Source organism: Grus americana, chromosome 17 (assembly GCF_028858705.1).
Source record: "Grus americana isolate bGruAme1 chromosome 17, bGruAme1.mat, whole genome shotgun sequence".
Taxonomy (NCBI): Eukaryota; Metazoa; Chordata; class Aves; order Gruiformes; family Gruidae; genus Grus; species Grus americana.
In genome coordinates this window covers 8,138,382-8,153,842 of record NC_072868.1, presented here as the reverse complement: position 1 = coordinate 8,153,842, position 15,461 = coordinate 8,138,382, and the positions used below count along the sequence as shown (strand labels likewise).

At 37.1% G+C, this 15,461-nt stretch overlaps 1 protein-coding gene across 8 annotated transcripts in view; it reads right to left on the bottom strand.

Moving 5' to 3' along the window:
- The window catches only part of STAU1 (staufen double-stranded RNA binding protein 1), a 32,405-nt gene that overhangs the window by 5,667 nt on the left and 11,277 nt on the right, over positions 1 to 15,461 (bottom strand). For 2 of the 8 annotated variants that reach the window (XM_054846018.1, XM_054846019.1), the window contains 9 exons: positions 14,987 to 15,111; positions 12,833 to 12,989; positions 11,064 to 11,202; positions 10,132 to 10,297; positions 4,934 to 5,032; positions 3,408 to 3,620; positions 2,708 to 2,851; positions 1,737 to 1,883; positions 844 to 916 (listed from right to left, as the gene is read on the bottom strand). In XM_054846018.1, the coding sequence (XP_054701993.1) occupies positions 844 to 916; positions 1,737 to 1,883; positions 2,708 to 2,851; positions 3,408 to 3,620; positions 4,934 to 5,032; positions 10,132 to 10,297; positions 11,064 to 11,202; positions 12,833 to 12,989; positions 14,987 to 15,111 (1,263 nt within the window). Of the gene's footprint in view, positions 1 to 843; positions 917 to 1,736; positions 1,884 to 2,707; positions 2,852 to 3,407; positions 3,639 to 4,933; positions 5,033 to 10,131; positions 10,298 to 11,063; positions 11,203 to 12,832; positions 12,990 to 14,986; positions 15,112 to 15,461 lie in introns of all 8 variants that reach the window. The other 6 variants (XM_054846016.1, XM_054846017.1, XM_054846023.1 and 3 more) reach the window with 3 other exon arrangements.

Here is a 15,461-nt window from a genome sequence, read left to right as displayed (position 1 = left end):
GACAAATTTCAGTTAGTTCTGACACCCTTTCTCATCTTCATCCCAGGAACAGTCTTCAACATGCTGCAGTTACTCCCTCAACATCTGTAAGGTGATACGGCCAAACTTCACACAGCTAACTGCCTCAACAAATTCAGCACCACCCTTCCATTGCCACTCTGCCTCAGGCTCAGAGGGACATTTCTGCGGCAGTCTTCCAACCTGCAACCACTCTTCCAAATGCAGAAGGCTGTTCCTGGGCGGCAGAAACCCCAACCCTTTTCCCAGGGAATCTGCTCCCATCCTCATTTGGACCCTATCTCAGAGAAACATTCTGTTGAGCCAAAGAGGCTGATCTCTCCTCTTCCCCTCGCCTTTTCCCCCACAGAAATTGCCCCCACTTCACTCCTCCTGTTGGTTGAAGGAGACTGGTCCGTGGATCAGAACCAAGCTCAGTCTGGAACACTCATCCTTGCCCCAGAAAGCCCTAGACACAGATTAAAGCCTGTCCCAAGATCCCTCAGGCTGTGGTAAGACAAGCCCAGACACTGCAGGTAGCAGCAGCTGCACCTCCACTGACTGCTCAACCAACCCATTAGCACAAACAAGCTTTTGGCTCGGACATCTACTCCCCTCCCCAAGCAGGTGGCCAGGCAGGCTGAATACTGTATGACTTGGGAGGAACAAGCTCTTTCGGATTTGAACAAAACCTTCCCAAGGGGTAGATTTAGTTTGCAAGCCAGCAGTCACACACCTCTGCTTATGACAGTGTGTTAAATGATGGTATTGAAGGCCTGAGAAACATCTCTTACAGACACACACACACGCCAACAGGGCCATGCTTCTTTCAGTAAGGTTACTTACTAGTTGAAGTCTCTTCAGAGCCCGGCTCAAAGAAGGTTACTTTTCTTCCGTCACCTGGTTTCTTCACTGGTGTCTTAAAAGTAAAAGGAAAAAAGCCAAACACACAATATCCATTTAAAACTTTTTCTTCCCCCAAGTTTTAAAGATTTCAAGATGTAGGTGATCAGACTAGTGATAATTTTACTGAAAAATTTATTATTCAAAAAACCTCAATGATTACATTGCTACCAAGAAGCAACAAGTTCAATGATTCTTATTCACTGAATGACTTAAACTATCTACAGACCTGTGAAGTGCTATTAAGAACACAGACATTGAGAACTAGCTACTACAATAAAGCCAGTTAAACTAACATTAGTTATTGGTATTGCTGAGGACAACATACTGGACACAAATGAGCATACACATGAAAAGCAGAAAACTAAACCCAGCCTTGCATTTTAAGTCCCTGGTAACATCTGCTGAATCAATAGGAGAAGGCAAAGCTCTTCCCTGCTAAGGGACCCACCAAAGAAAGTTTGTTACAGGTGTCTTTCGACCGCAGCTGGTGATAAGGTTATGTAAAACTATTGCTACCACTAAGCCCTAGAGCCTACGTGTCTGCAAGCTGCTAAGACTAAATCCATCATTTATCACAGGTTCTGAGCCATACTATAAAGAAGAAATACATTCACTTTGCCTTCTGATGAGACTTTGATTTACTTGCAACATTGAATCCTTAATGTATCCAAACCACACTATTTCTTAGAGAACAGTCACCTCCATACAACTGCTTCCTGGCTGGGGCAGAAAGCATGAATTTACTACGCTGTTACTGTCCGTCAAAGCTGCCGCTGTTTCAACTCAGCTTTTGCTGTAGTATTAAACGGTGGTTGATTCTGAAAGACTCTTACCTTCTCTTCTGTCTTTAATGCTGGCTTTGGAGGTTGAGGTTGAGGGATTTTGAAACCTAAAAGTTCCAACATATTTTCAGCTGCATTGCGTTTAGCAACTTTTTTGTTTGTGCCCATTCCTTCAGCTGTGTGTACACCAACTTTCACCTGGACAAAAGAGGAAGAAAAACCAAATTGATTCTTAAACAGTAGTATGAAGATTCGCTTATTAGTGATCTGTGTCTCAAGCACGCCATGCGTCACAAAATAATTCAAGTGATCATTGTTCTAAGCAAGTTGTCATTTATTATCAATGATCATCGGCCTCCAAGCACAAAAAACCCAAACAGAACTCACACAAACAACTATATTTCATCACCTCACCTTGGCAACAGCCTAAATGCTCAAAACTGGTATCACAGCAGCAAATTTTCCAGGCTGAAGTTACAGGCTTGGCAGATTTACTAATGTAATGGAAAGCAAGCAACTTGGCCAGGATAGGAGAGAGGTCTGGAGAATGCACTTAATTATTGGAGGTTAGTAGATACTCAGTATTTAAAATACTACTATGCTATTGGGATTTGCAATGCAGAGTGCAGAGAGTGCAGCACTCTAAAGCAACACACGAAAACTCAGTGGAAGGAAGAAATGAAAGATATCCAGGTTTGTGTTAATAAATCCTACATTACAAAATATAAGCAGCTCAGTATCTCTTAACAGAATATTAATATTCCTGTTAATGAAAACCTTAGGCCGTCACAACATAAAATTCTGGTGGCCCATGCAATTTTTTTTAAACATGGTTCAGATCACTTTTCTTGAACCTTTATCTTCCTTGAATGTAGCCCACTAGGTATCTTTTAATAAATTTCATGGAAATTTGGTCGTAATCCTGTTAACTTTGTACATTATCATGACAACTTGATTACCATAAGCCAAAAAAGAAAAAAAAGACAGCCATGCAACTAGATTTCTCAAATTAACACACAAACCTGCATAACAAACTCTCTGCGCCTTGGAAGACCACGTTCTGTGATGAGCATGTACTCTGGTTCCTTCTCTTTCTTGGCCTGCTGTATCTGGGCAAGTCTGCTAATCGGATTCATTCCTTGACCATATTCTGGACTTGTTTGCAGCTATGTAGAACAATGTTTAGGAAATAAGCCAAAATTTGTCAATATTTGGTTTAACAGACAAATGCAGCATGCCACTGAATTAATTAGTCTCTAGAATTTAAAAACACTGAAAAGTTGCTTAATGAAACACTGTCACAGCCAAAGAGAAACACTCTGTTTGGCTCTGCTCTCACAGTTGACCATAGATAACCTACCACTGGTAATAGTTTTACAAGTTCTAATCCTGCTGTATTAGGAGGGACAGGCTTGCAGGAGAATTTGCACAAGCAAAGTCATGCAAAACCCAAAGGTGTAAAGTCTAGGGCTTGAAAGTCAGAGCTTGATTTTTCTGTGCCACTCATTCTTTTGTAAGGTTTCTCTTTCATCCTGAATTTTCTGATAACTGTTGTAAAAGTGGTGTCAGAACCCCATTGTGGGAGCAAAATATCATTTCATTTGTAGTACCAGACTGCTGATAAAAGTTGAGCAGTTGAAGAGTGTTTATAATTAACTCAGAAACATCTCTCATCTGATGGTTATTTATAACAGTCAGATTTCCAATCTGTTTGTCTCTTACCTTCACTATTGATTTTGTTTTCTTTTTGATTCGTGGCTTCATTTTCTCAACTGTAGGAAGGGGTGGCAGTTTTTTCAGTTCTTCTAGGACTGCTATTGCGGCATTTTTCTTTGAGATCTTCTTGCTCTTTCCTTCACCTTCACCCATGAATTCTCCAACTGACACCTTGGTTACAAAGCTCTTCATGTGAGGAGGACCACTTTCCTTGGTCACCTGTTTCAGAGGGAAAAACTGAGTGAAAGCGTGATAAACACTTATTAAAAATGGTAGGGCACATTGTTTATAGCAAACTTCTCTCAAGAACTATGGATAAAGAGATTTTAGATTCTCATACAGTCTAGAAAGTAGAGATGTATCTAATAACATAATCCCACCCAAATAAACATATACTTCAAAAAGATCAGATGCAGCAAGCAGTAAACAGTATTTACATATGTCATTAACCTATCTTATTTAATTTACTGATTTACTCTTTCAATATTAAAATAGGACTGTTCTATTTCATCAGTGTGTACTTCCACACAGTTAACATCACCTCATTAAATACATCATGTTACGGCAGTAAAACATAACAGAGAAAGCAATTCTTTAGGATCCAGCATTTTAGTTCAGAAATCAAGAATTCTGGAGACATCTAAAAGACAGCTGCCTACTACAGATTTAGCCTTTTAACTCCATTCATAACACATCATACTTCAAAATATCCATGAAGTCAAAAAGTAAGAATGAATTAGGAACTTCCACCCACAACTGGCTTTGTATATTTTCACCAGCGATGAAAGCTTTGTGTAAAATTTCATTGAACAGTTTTAGAAGCAATTTAGTTACACAGAATTGTGTTTTCTTACTATAATAATTCAGACAGTTGCCTTAAATGTTACTTTGCCAGCTCAGGAAAGCAGCATGATAAATTCATATTTTAGTGAGAGAGAGATGCTCCTATGGAAGCTATTGGATTTAAGATAACTAAAATGATCAAGGAGGGGCAAAGAGGCAGCAAGCAGCCAGGCCAAAGGGAAAGGAAAGTAAGATGCACATGAGGTCACCTCATGGCAAGAAAAGAAACCTATTTGTGAAGATTCTGCAACTTGCGGGTAGTCCACATCAGTGCTTAATTAAGCAAATACTTCCATAAATGTCTTTCAGAGTGAGCTATACTCTTTTGCCTTGACTCTGCATTTCAGTGTTCTAACCATTAATGTGGGGTTGTATTTTTGTTTCTTCACTGTAATACTGATTTTTCAAAAAGCTCGGAAAAAAGATTGCACAGACAACCACAGCGTAGCTGTTCACTCATGTCCTGATTTTAGTGCATGAATTTGTGAACAGGTGGGTTTTTCTTTTTTCTTCACTTTACCATATAAAACTCCGAGACAATCAGGGTGACTGTCAAAGGTAAAAGTTTATCCACAACTAACAAGACATGTTAAAAGTCAGTTGTTTGGGTTATCTAGAAAAGACTCAACTTAATGTGTACCCTTAATATTCTAATAAAAACAAATCTAGAGCTTGTAAAATAAACATACCTCAAAATTCACAGGCAAGTTCCTTTTAAGTGCAATCTCAAAAACTTGGCTTATTTCAGATTTATTGAGATTTTCATCATCTGGTTCTTTTCCGTTAACCTAAAAGAAGCATACTCTATTTAAAATAAAGATCCTATTAAATTGAATTTTATCCATCCAACCAGTTTACTGAACTCTCAAAATTTTAAGTAGTCTAACCTTTACTGCCATTTTATGTGAATGTGTAGAAATGCAGCACACATACTACAGATTTGAAACTTAAGAAGCTCATTTAAGGTGTATGTGTAAAAGCTAGCAAACCTTCACATTTTCATGTGCTCATTACAGGAAAGAACAAATGGAATAAGGGCCAATAGGTTAAAAAAAATAATCTATTTATAGAAAACCAAACTGAAGTGTTAAATGAACTGATTTCCAAATGGAAGTACCTTTATGAAATACAATTTTCATATGCTGATTGGACATTTGTACCAAAAGCACTAAGACAGTATCAGATAAGAGAAAGGGCAGGAAAAATAAAGATTCTGAGAATGGGACCAATGTGAAAAAAGGATGGCTAATTAGACCCTGGCATAATCCTGTCTTTTAACATGCTTCCTTGTGTTTCATCTACAGACTTTTTTCTCATCTGAAGAACATACTGTCAGGAACTTGCCTTATATCAAATGGTGTACATCTCTCAGAACTTACACCTGCTAGGAGGACAGCAGTGCCAGGTGAAGCTTACCTACAGGCACTTCTATGTATCTCCAGGTAAAATTTTGATTGTGATTCCAAAAATGTCTTCACTGATGTTGGGATCAACATGAACTAAGAGGCATGGTAATAGCAACACAGAAATTTTAAGACTAAGTGTCCAGCAGTGATATTGGGAAGATTATGATAAAGATGAATAGCAACAATTTCACCAATTATATCATGCCACAATACTAGTTATGCAATCAGATAACAAAAATTATTTAAATATTTTATCAGAGCAGCAGAAATATGCTAGAGAGCTCTCATTGATTAAAAATATTTTTGATGGTAGCAAGCATCCCCACTATCTGTTACTAAAAGCTAGATTAAAACACAAAGGAATTTTTCCCCCCACCACTTAAAGCAGCCTCTTCCCATCTCAGAATAAAATATGAGTAAAATTTATCTGTGGTTTTCACTCCTCCCACTGTCCCATCAGGTTTCACACTGTTCTTATGGGTTCACCTTGTATTTCAGGTTCAAGCTACAAACATTTCAGAAGAGCACCTATAGCCCAACATCCTTCTAGAATGACAACATCCGATACTGCTGATCCCACTACTACATCCAGTCTCCAACCTCTACGTGGAGGTGTTCGCAGCCCTGAAGATTGCTGTATGTAAACAGAGACCAGAGGATCGCACCACTCCCACAGGAGCCAGGTAGATGCACTGTGCATTTGACTGCATGAGGAACATGGAGGCAACACCTACACCAGAGGAACCGCGCTGTACCTCCGCAGAAGGCACAACGCAGGCAAAAATTGGCAAAACCAAGATTGAATACAGGAGTCAAAAGTCTTGATCATCATATTCTAAAACCTATTTCAAACGTACTTGGTAAGTTCAAAAGGAACAGCATTATATACCCAGAAAAAAAAAAATAAACTACTAAAGTCTTATTTTATTACAGTCTAAGTGTTACAGCAAGCTTACTGCCAGCATCTCTAGGAATGATCTGTCACTACCTTTACTATCAAAACATTAGCACAATCACTTCAATTACAAATATTTTTTCCCCTCTTTGTAATTTCAGATATATTCAAATTCCAACATTTTTCCTTGCAAAGATGACTGAGACTTCTCTCTATTGGATTAGACTTTTCCCATTTAATATCCTTTCAAGAGAATACAAATAAATAGTATGAAATTATTTGCTATATTACGATGCATATACTTGACATATTCCAACTCTGTTCACACAGTGTAAAACACAGGTAGTTTTCTTCAATAACTTTATCTAAAAAGAGTAAATTAATAGCAAAATAACAATTAACAGACTATAGCTATTTTACTGGTTATTTGCCTCTACTTGAGTTCTGGATCAGTTTATTTTATAAATCAAAGTAGTTCGCATGTGTGCACAGACTAAACTCTCCAAGGAATCTATGGCTCTAAATCAGAGTAAGACCACAAGTATAAGCATTTACTACTCTTAGCTTTCATCAAATTATTCAAATCCATCCGTAACGTGAAAAAAACCAATCACAAAGGGAAACAAAAGTGATTGATTAAAAACCTCCCAAGCAAATTGCATAAGTAATATATTCCTTTATGAGAGTTTTGCCCTTTTCTAGAAACTCTTTCAACATGCATTTCCTCAGACTGCTTATAAGCAAATGATCAAAACCAGTGGAGCTGCTGATTAGAACTACATTGATTTTAATGTAGCTGCAGTCTGACACATTTTCTTCCACATTAAGGGTATAAAGAAAGCTGATATTTACCAAATAAGTTGGCAAAAACCATAGAAGCAATTCTAGTTTTAGTATTTTCAGGCAAAAGTTATAATTTCTGTCTAAGAATTGTACTAGAAAGCATAGCTTTCTATGTTTTCTGAGCTTTAAATCAATTCTTTATCATCTCTGTCTTTGAATATGCAAACTAACTAACTTTGTCACTGTGTCTTAACTCCAATCAGACTAATTTAGGTTGGAAGGTCCTTTGGAGGTCTCCTACTACAGCCTCCCATTCAAAGCAGAGCAGACTCTAAAATTAAATTGTGTTGTTCAGGCAGGGCTTTGTCCAGTTGAGAGCTAATATTATTAATTTTTTTTCCTGCCACTTGCTTCTAGATTTGCAATCTGAGAAGGTGTGGGAAATGGTCATTCTTACCCTTAAAGTCTAATCATTTTATTCAATGATTTCTTCTTAAGCACTGAATATTTTCTAATTTAAAAATACAAGAGTAAAATCCTGTAAATACAAAAATTTGCAAAATAAATTTAAAAAAAGATTTAAAAAATTACTCACCCCCCCAAAAATACAAGAGTTCAAGCTTAAGCATATTCTGTTTATATATACACACAAATGGGATGCACAAAAATAACTACATTTAAAAGGAAAATTACTGGCAACATCAAATGACAGGTAGAAAGTATCAGGATTATGTCTGCTTGTGAAATCTTAATTTGCCTCCATTGGATACACACATATAATAGCATCTCTTATGATCTTACACTACTGTATCCTTCAAGGACCCTGCCTCACTGAATGCAAGAATGAACAGTGCTCAGTGGTAAAATCTTCCTTATTTTATCTTCGTCTTGCCTAGTGCAAAACACTGTTAGAAAAACAGCAATTCCCTCAGACATTCCTAAAATTACAATATTTGGAAGCCACAAACTTAGCATTTACATACCAAACTTTAAATTAACATCTGATTTATCTGAGTACTTACTATAAAACAGTACCCTCTGTTCAAGGGTTGGCTCTCCTTACGCATAGCTGCATTTCTTACTGTTCATTTTGCAGATGAGTCAAACACAAATAGAAAAATAAAATGACAAATGCATATTTCTGATGAAAGTTTAAGTGACTTGCCCAGCGTATGTACAGCAGCATATGTCAAGACAGCATTCAGCTCCCAGCAAGCTTGCAACTGTTTTATTAGTAAAATAATTCTCTCCTCTTGCAATCTCTTGCATCATTCACAGTATTTCCCTTATCATGTCCTTAATACTCAGGAATTTGGGGTTTCCCTGCATTGAAGAGGAACATCTCCTTCAGGCTTGACCTCTCCTGCGTGAAGACCTCCAACTTGTCCCTGACCACACTCTGCCTATCACCAGTTCTAGATTTCAGTGCAGAACTCATCTCCAACTCTTTTGGCTTCTATTCCCAGCATCACACTCTTCTCCCCAACAGCATTTGTAATCCCTTGACTCTGAGCAGCCTCCATCATTCAATCACCTACATTCCTCCAGGAGAGCTTTCTGTTACCTGAACCACTATAATCAGTTCCTCCTGGGCCTCTTCCCTGAGCCACCAGATCCAGTGCTTTTGCTTAATTATCTGGGCAATGCTCTCCCTCACAAACACTCTTGGAAGTTTTAACTCAATGTCCCTTGGCTTTACAACACATTTCCTCAGTCCTCTTGCTCCGCTATTCCTGGTAGTTCCCAGGTAATTTCTTTTTCCCAGTCTGAGACCCCTTGTTACCTTCTTCCCAATTCTTCCTTCTCCTTCTTTCTCAGCACATAGTCAGACTCCGTATCCAGCAAGTTCTCATGCTCCCCAGATTGTAAGTGATCAGTCTAACCTCTGCTTCCTGTTTCTCACCTCTCTGGCAATATCCTAGTCTCTCTTGCTTTAAGGTTTGTATTGCATGGCCTCCTCCTCAACACGATCTAGATGCCAGCATGGAGTACATCAATAGATCTCTTGCTCTTAGTTCTAACATCAAGCCCTCAGAACTCAGGCAGGTATAACGAGCCCATAAAGGAAAGACTAAATACAGTCTTTGTAGTAGTCTTTGGCCAAAGCAGTCAGCCAACACATATGGAGAGGGTGCAAGCAGTCAACCAGCCCCAGGAGCTATAAGTAACTTGTGTGCACACGATGAGACTGTCTGCCTAAGCAACTTAACAAAAAAGCATGAAAAAAAACCCCAGTAACAGGGTCTTGTAACGGAAAGCGCTGGGCAGCCATAAATATATGAAGGGATAAAAATTTGCTTCTTATGTTCATATCAAAATGTGTGTATGAGTTTACTACTTTCATGAACTTCCTGCTCTTCTAGAACTTCCATGGTTCTTTCCAAAATCATGTAGGAATTTTGCCCAGGAAGCAAACCCACGTCTGATTTCTATGTTGCCCATACTAGAATGCAAGTACTCCATTTACACACTTCTTCAGAAGTTTGTATATGATCTGTACCTGATAAGATATTAGTTCCTATCTATGCTTCCAGTGCTCTTATTTGACAGAGGTCTATAGCATTGCTGTGGAAAAATATGACAGCAAAAGCATTAATATAACTTCATTTGGGAAAATTCTAGTTCCACAGAAATTCATGGTTTTAAATCAAAGTGTTTCTATTGACACAAGTAGGTCAACGCTGCTACACAGAACTAAATTTCACAACTGTCATTTTCCTCTCAATTAGGAAAAAAAAAATCTACAACAATATTTCAGTTTATCTTAGCAATTTATGCTTACAGCACTAAGATTAATTCCCACCTCTGGTTTCTCAGGCAAGGGCTCATTCTGCAGAACTTTCAGTGCTTTAGCAGCTGCATCATGCTTAGCAGCTTGTCTTGTTCTTCCTTTCCCATGAAACTGCTGCCCTCCAATTGAAAGCTCAACTTGATAAAGTAAGGGCCCAACAGGAAATGGGTAAAAGTACCTGCAAAGAGAGAGATTTAAATAAGCAAATAGTTTGGCTTACAAAGTAAACAGAAACATGAGTTATACCTGGATGAACCTCTTGGATATCAGTAACCACAACTCAGCACTGAAGCACTAGTATTAAAAAGCCAAATTCTGAGTTAAAAGTCTAAAAGATTTTAGGGAGAGACCTTTGAAACAGAGTACCAACAGTTTTACAGTACGAACACGTTTCTCACCAGCTAGAACAGAGAAAGACAATGTAACTATTGTAACTTGGTAGTCCAGTAAGTTTTGAATTCTCAGTTCCTATGCTCATATAAAATTCATTAAACTGAACCTGTAATTTAAATAGCTTTAGAAAAAGCATCAAACTGTTTTCTTCATTATTGCTTTTACACAGAAAGGAAATGCAAGACATATTTAGCTAATATTTAGCTATTCACTTCATGAAGCTGGCTATATCTAAATGTCCTCAAAAACACTTCATCGTTTGGTTCAGCTCCCTTTTTCCTCCCCTTACCCCCCAAGAAAAAAAAAAACAAAAACCAAAAAAAAACCCCAAAACTTAAATAAGACAAATTACAGATATTAACGGGGTGCACTTATCAAAAACTTTTTCCTCACAAGCTGGCTATGCTTCAATCTGAATACAGCTTTAATGTCCCTTTAAGGGACATTGTATTTTTAGCTGTTTTCAAAAGATAGCATCAAAGCACTCAGACAAAGAGAGCGGAAGTTCAAAGATAAGAGACTGCAAAACCAAAAAATTAAACAATACGTACCGTGGAGGATAAGTACCACCTCTCATAGTATAGTTGTAAGTGGATCTCATCCCTGTATAAGGATCGATAGGTTTGTACATAGGTTTCTTTCCCAGCTTCATGCAAAGTGCATTTAACTCCACTGTGGGGGTTACACTGTCTAAATAAAAAGGAATATAAAGAGAATTGTCCAGCTGTCACAAGGGACCAAAGCAATCTAAACTCTTACGCTGTTTCAAATGGGGAAATACGAGCTCAACTTCTGCCCTACGCAGTATCTTGAATGAATGAATTCTGAATAGAAATGCTAATGAACACAAGGAAAATAAGTCTCTATGATGTATATTAAATTAGCAGCCTAGTACAGTTGTGACAAATCCTGTTACAAAAAAGTGAACTTGCTGGGGGCTTTTATTGTTTGGTTTTTGGGGGTTTTTATTATTTTGCTTTAAATTTGTGAAGCTACCAATTGATTTATTTTTAACAGCACATCTAACAATGCGGTCTGCAGAACAGAAATTTCTCTTCCCAGAAAAAGACTTTTAAATTAAATCAACAGGCATGCTACATATCTTCTGTTTCTGTTGTTTACTGAGAATGATCAAACGTACTCTGAGTACTTTGTACTCAATGACCTAAGCAGGGTTTTTGTGACTCTTCACTTTCAAATTGCAACTTGCCTTTTCAAAAGGAAGGTATATTGCTACCAAGGGCTATAAACATTTCTCTCGGTGCAGATACCATGTGGATGAAGAACTGATTCATTGACTATTCTCATTTGAGAAAGAACAGTCATGTAAATGGCCTTTTTTTTTTTCTATCACAGGGCCTCGCTGGCTCAAAAATCAGCATGCACTCTAGTACAACAGTGTTTTGTTATAAGGCAATTGCCAAAAGAAAATGAAATTATGGAACAGATTCACAGACAAAATAATTGCTAGTTTCTAATATTTTCACTGTTGACTGTACAAATTTGTTTCTAAAGAAAGAATTTAGGTGATACCAGAATAAAACTGGAACAAAAATAAGTTTTAACCTTTCCTGAACATACTAATGCTATCCTAATAGCTTTGCATTCAAGTGACTAAGAGTAAATGCAAAACAATCACATGTGCAGCTGAGATGTGAAGCTATTTTACATTTTAAATAGTTCTTAAAAGCAATCTTAGTAAAGAAGTTCCCTAAACATAGCTAACAACACCTTAAATGCTTTTATACAAATCAACATCTATTTCTCTTCAAAGAAGTACAAATTATGCAAATTCCAAAGTTCTGATCCAAATCCTCAACACATTTTTTTTAAACTTACATTTCCAAAGAAATCTTTATTGTCAAACTTTTGATTTATCCTATCAGAATTACCAAACACATTCATCTGCCCATGCAGAAGATTATTCTTGGATGTGACTGAATTCTTCGTGGGGTTTATATTTGTTTGGATTTTTTTTTTTCATTTAATATTCTTTTTTTTAAGACTAGGATAAACATCTTTTCCAGGATTCCACCAAGTGTTACAATACAAACCAGTAAGTTAAGCAGTGGGTTCTCCAAGCTTGAATGACTTGATGGAAAAACCCTATACTTTAACTTTTAATATGATTATGGTTTTTTATGTTGCCTACAATGATCAAAGATTAAATCAAGATGATGTTCTCACAAAACCTGACAATTATCATTGTTAAATATGCAGAATCACTGTTTTTATTCATCCTTATGCAACTTTAAAATACATACCAAAACCAGAAAGGTGTATTTTATTTTTTTTTTAAATCAGTTTGTTGTGCATATACCTGGATTCTTGCCTTCACTACGAGATGGACGAGCCGTAGGCTTAGGGAATTTTGTCCCTTCCAGAGCTTTGGCAGCTGCTGCATGTTGCGCTTTTTTAATACTAGTTCCTTCAGCTTCCCAGTGTTGGTCCCCAAGAGTCAGTTGCACTGTAAACACCTCAAAAATAGAAAACATTAACTTTATTACAAGCTGCTTCAGAATTCACGTTATTAGACCCTCTTACACAAAACAATGATTCTTTTAGTGATGCACAAGTTGAGAATATGGTAATCAAAGCTTTCCTCAAGTACCACGTCATGTCCCGATTTTAAACACTTTGGACATCAATAGGATTTCCCTGATGACTGAACTAAGAATTTCACAGTAATTGTAGCTAGCAACTATCCTGCATACTGCATGAGATCATACAGCCTAAAAACCAAAAGACACAATGTGTATGAGGTGACAGCTACACAGATAGTTGGTATGCCAACATTACTCTGAACAGCAGCCTTGAAATTCAGACTTTTTTATTCCACATAACTCAATTCTTGCTTTAATAGTCTGGGTTTGGGTTTTTTTTTTTTTCAATGATATTTTTCAGCAGTTTGTAGAAAGATAAGTTCACGTTGCACCATAAAAGCTTCCACATGCCCAGAGGTTAGCACAAGTCTATTTGATTATAGAGCAAAGCTCTGTGGCACTTCTTTTTAAGTATGTGGGATAAGGAAGGATATATATTGCCCTAAATTTTCACAAATTAATCAGACAACAGCAAGCCAAGGTCTCCCTGGTAATTAAATAAAGTTTAATTTCAATCAGAATGAAAACACAAGTGAATAGATGCTCTGAATGTTATTCCAATACTTTTTGTAAATGCAAACCTTGCCTCATTTGCACATTGAAGCTGACATTACACATATTGGACAAAAGATTTTAGTTCTTAATATTATTCAATGGGAAGGCAATTCTTCTAACATACAAAAAATATTGTTCTGGGAAACACCTTAAGGAAATGATGTCAGATTAAATAGACACATCCCTGGCTGATATTCCTTGTATGCCTTGACCTCAGTTCTCATACAATAAAGATCTTCACTGGGGATTAATAAGTATAATAATAATAAGCCCCCTTTCTTCAGTGTTCTTTGAAGTAGCACAAACTGCTTGTACATTTGCTGTATTCCTGAAAAACGTGCTCTCGGCCTACGAACAGAACGCCAAAGGAATTGTATATTACTGAGATTTTGAGACATTGTAAAAGATATGCCATGACATGGGATGCAGATCACATGCTGGTCCACCCTAGGCATTCCTGTATTCCCACTGACTAGTGAAGAACTAAAGATTCTTTTGCTAAAGTAACTGTTCCAGAACAGATGAATGCTTAGTTCTGTTCAATCATACTGTACTTCAGGCATTAAAGAACATATACCAAGATCCTTGTTTTCCAAATATTGGGCAATTAGGATAGAAAAAACAGAGCAACAGCATGGCAACATTCAGTTACGATGTGCACGAGAGAGAACAACTCTTAAAATTAGGTAGTAAAACTTATTCCAGGCATATCAACAAATACAGCTTTGTACCTCACCAACTACACAGATACAAAAGCACTACAACTCCTTAGCAGTATTTCCTAAAGAAATATAATTGCCATAAATCTTCCTGCATCTCAGGATAACTTGGACTAAGAAATTATTTTAAAGTTGGTGGGATTCATCTCAAAATATTAAAATGCACCAGAGCAAGAACACAGAAAATTTGCAGAACAGGCAAGATGTGGAACAAAAGCTTAACGTCATACTAGAAAGTGATTTCATAAAGATCATCCATATTTAATACTTTTTTTTTTTTTTTTAGCAAAGACAGCAAGGGACAAACCTTGCTTTATTAAATAAAAACAAAGCCAAGCATCTCACAATGGATCTAACAAATAACTCTTCAAAAAAGCCAGGTAGTTTCAGGTAACAGGTAAGTTCAACCTTTATATACTTTGGGAAACCAGCTTTTTAGTACACATGTAACAGCTTCACACTTCCCTACCATCTGTACTTCGGTGAGCTTCCCTTTCCTATTATGCCGTATTATCTTGCACCAAAAGCATATACTTTGCCTTTCCACTTATGAAAGAGCCTGAACAGCAGCAATAAGAAACTTATATGAATATTTACCTTAGAATGAGCTGGACCTTGCTCACTCAAAAGCTTATACTCAGGCTGAATCTTGTTGAAACGGGCTAACTCATTCACAAGACACATTGGGGTTTTCTCTTTGGGGTTTGCCATGTTTGAAGGAGCTGAAAGATTATATAAAATCAGATAAATGAACAGGTAGCTATGAACTCTACCACAATCTTTAATAAAAAAAAAAAAAAAACCAAATTCATTGGCTTAGCATTTAGTTGTCTGCAATACACCACTTCTCAGAAAAGATCTGCTGGAATGGACAGCTCTGCTCATTAGCCAAACTGGTGACAATATACTGAACTTTGGGATTTCTGAGCAATGTATGTGCCTAAAAGATAGCATCATTAAATTTAATGTTTTAATGCAAGCCAGAAGTATGAAGTTAGGAGTCTCCTGCATTTAGCTTGCATCTTATGTAGTACATTTCAAGGAGCAAATCTTCTGAGTGTTCATCATGGTC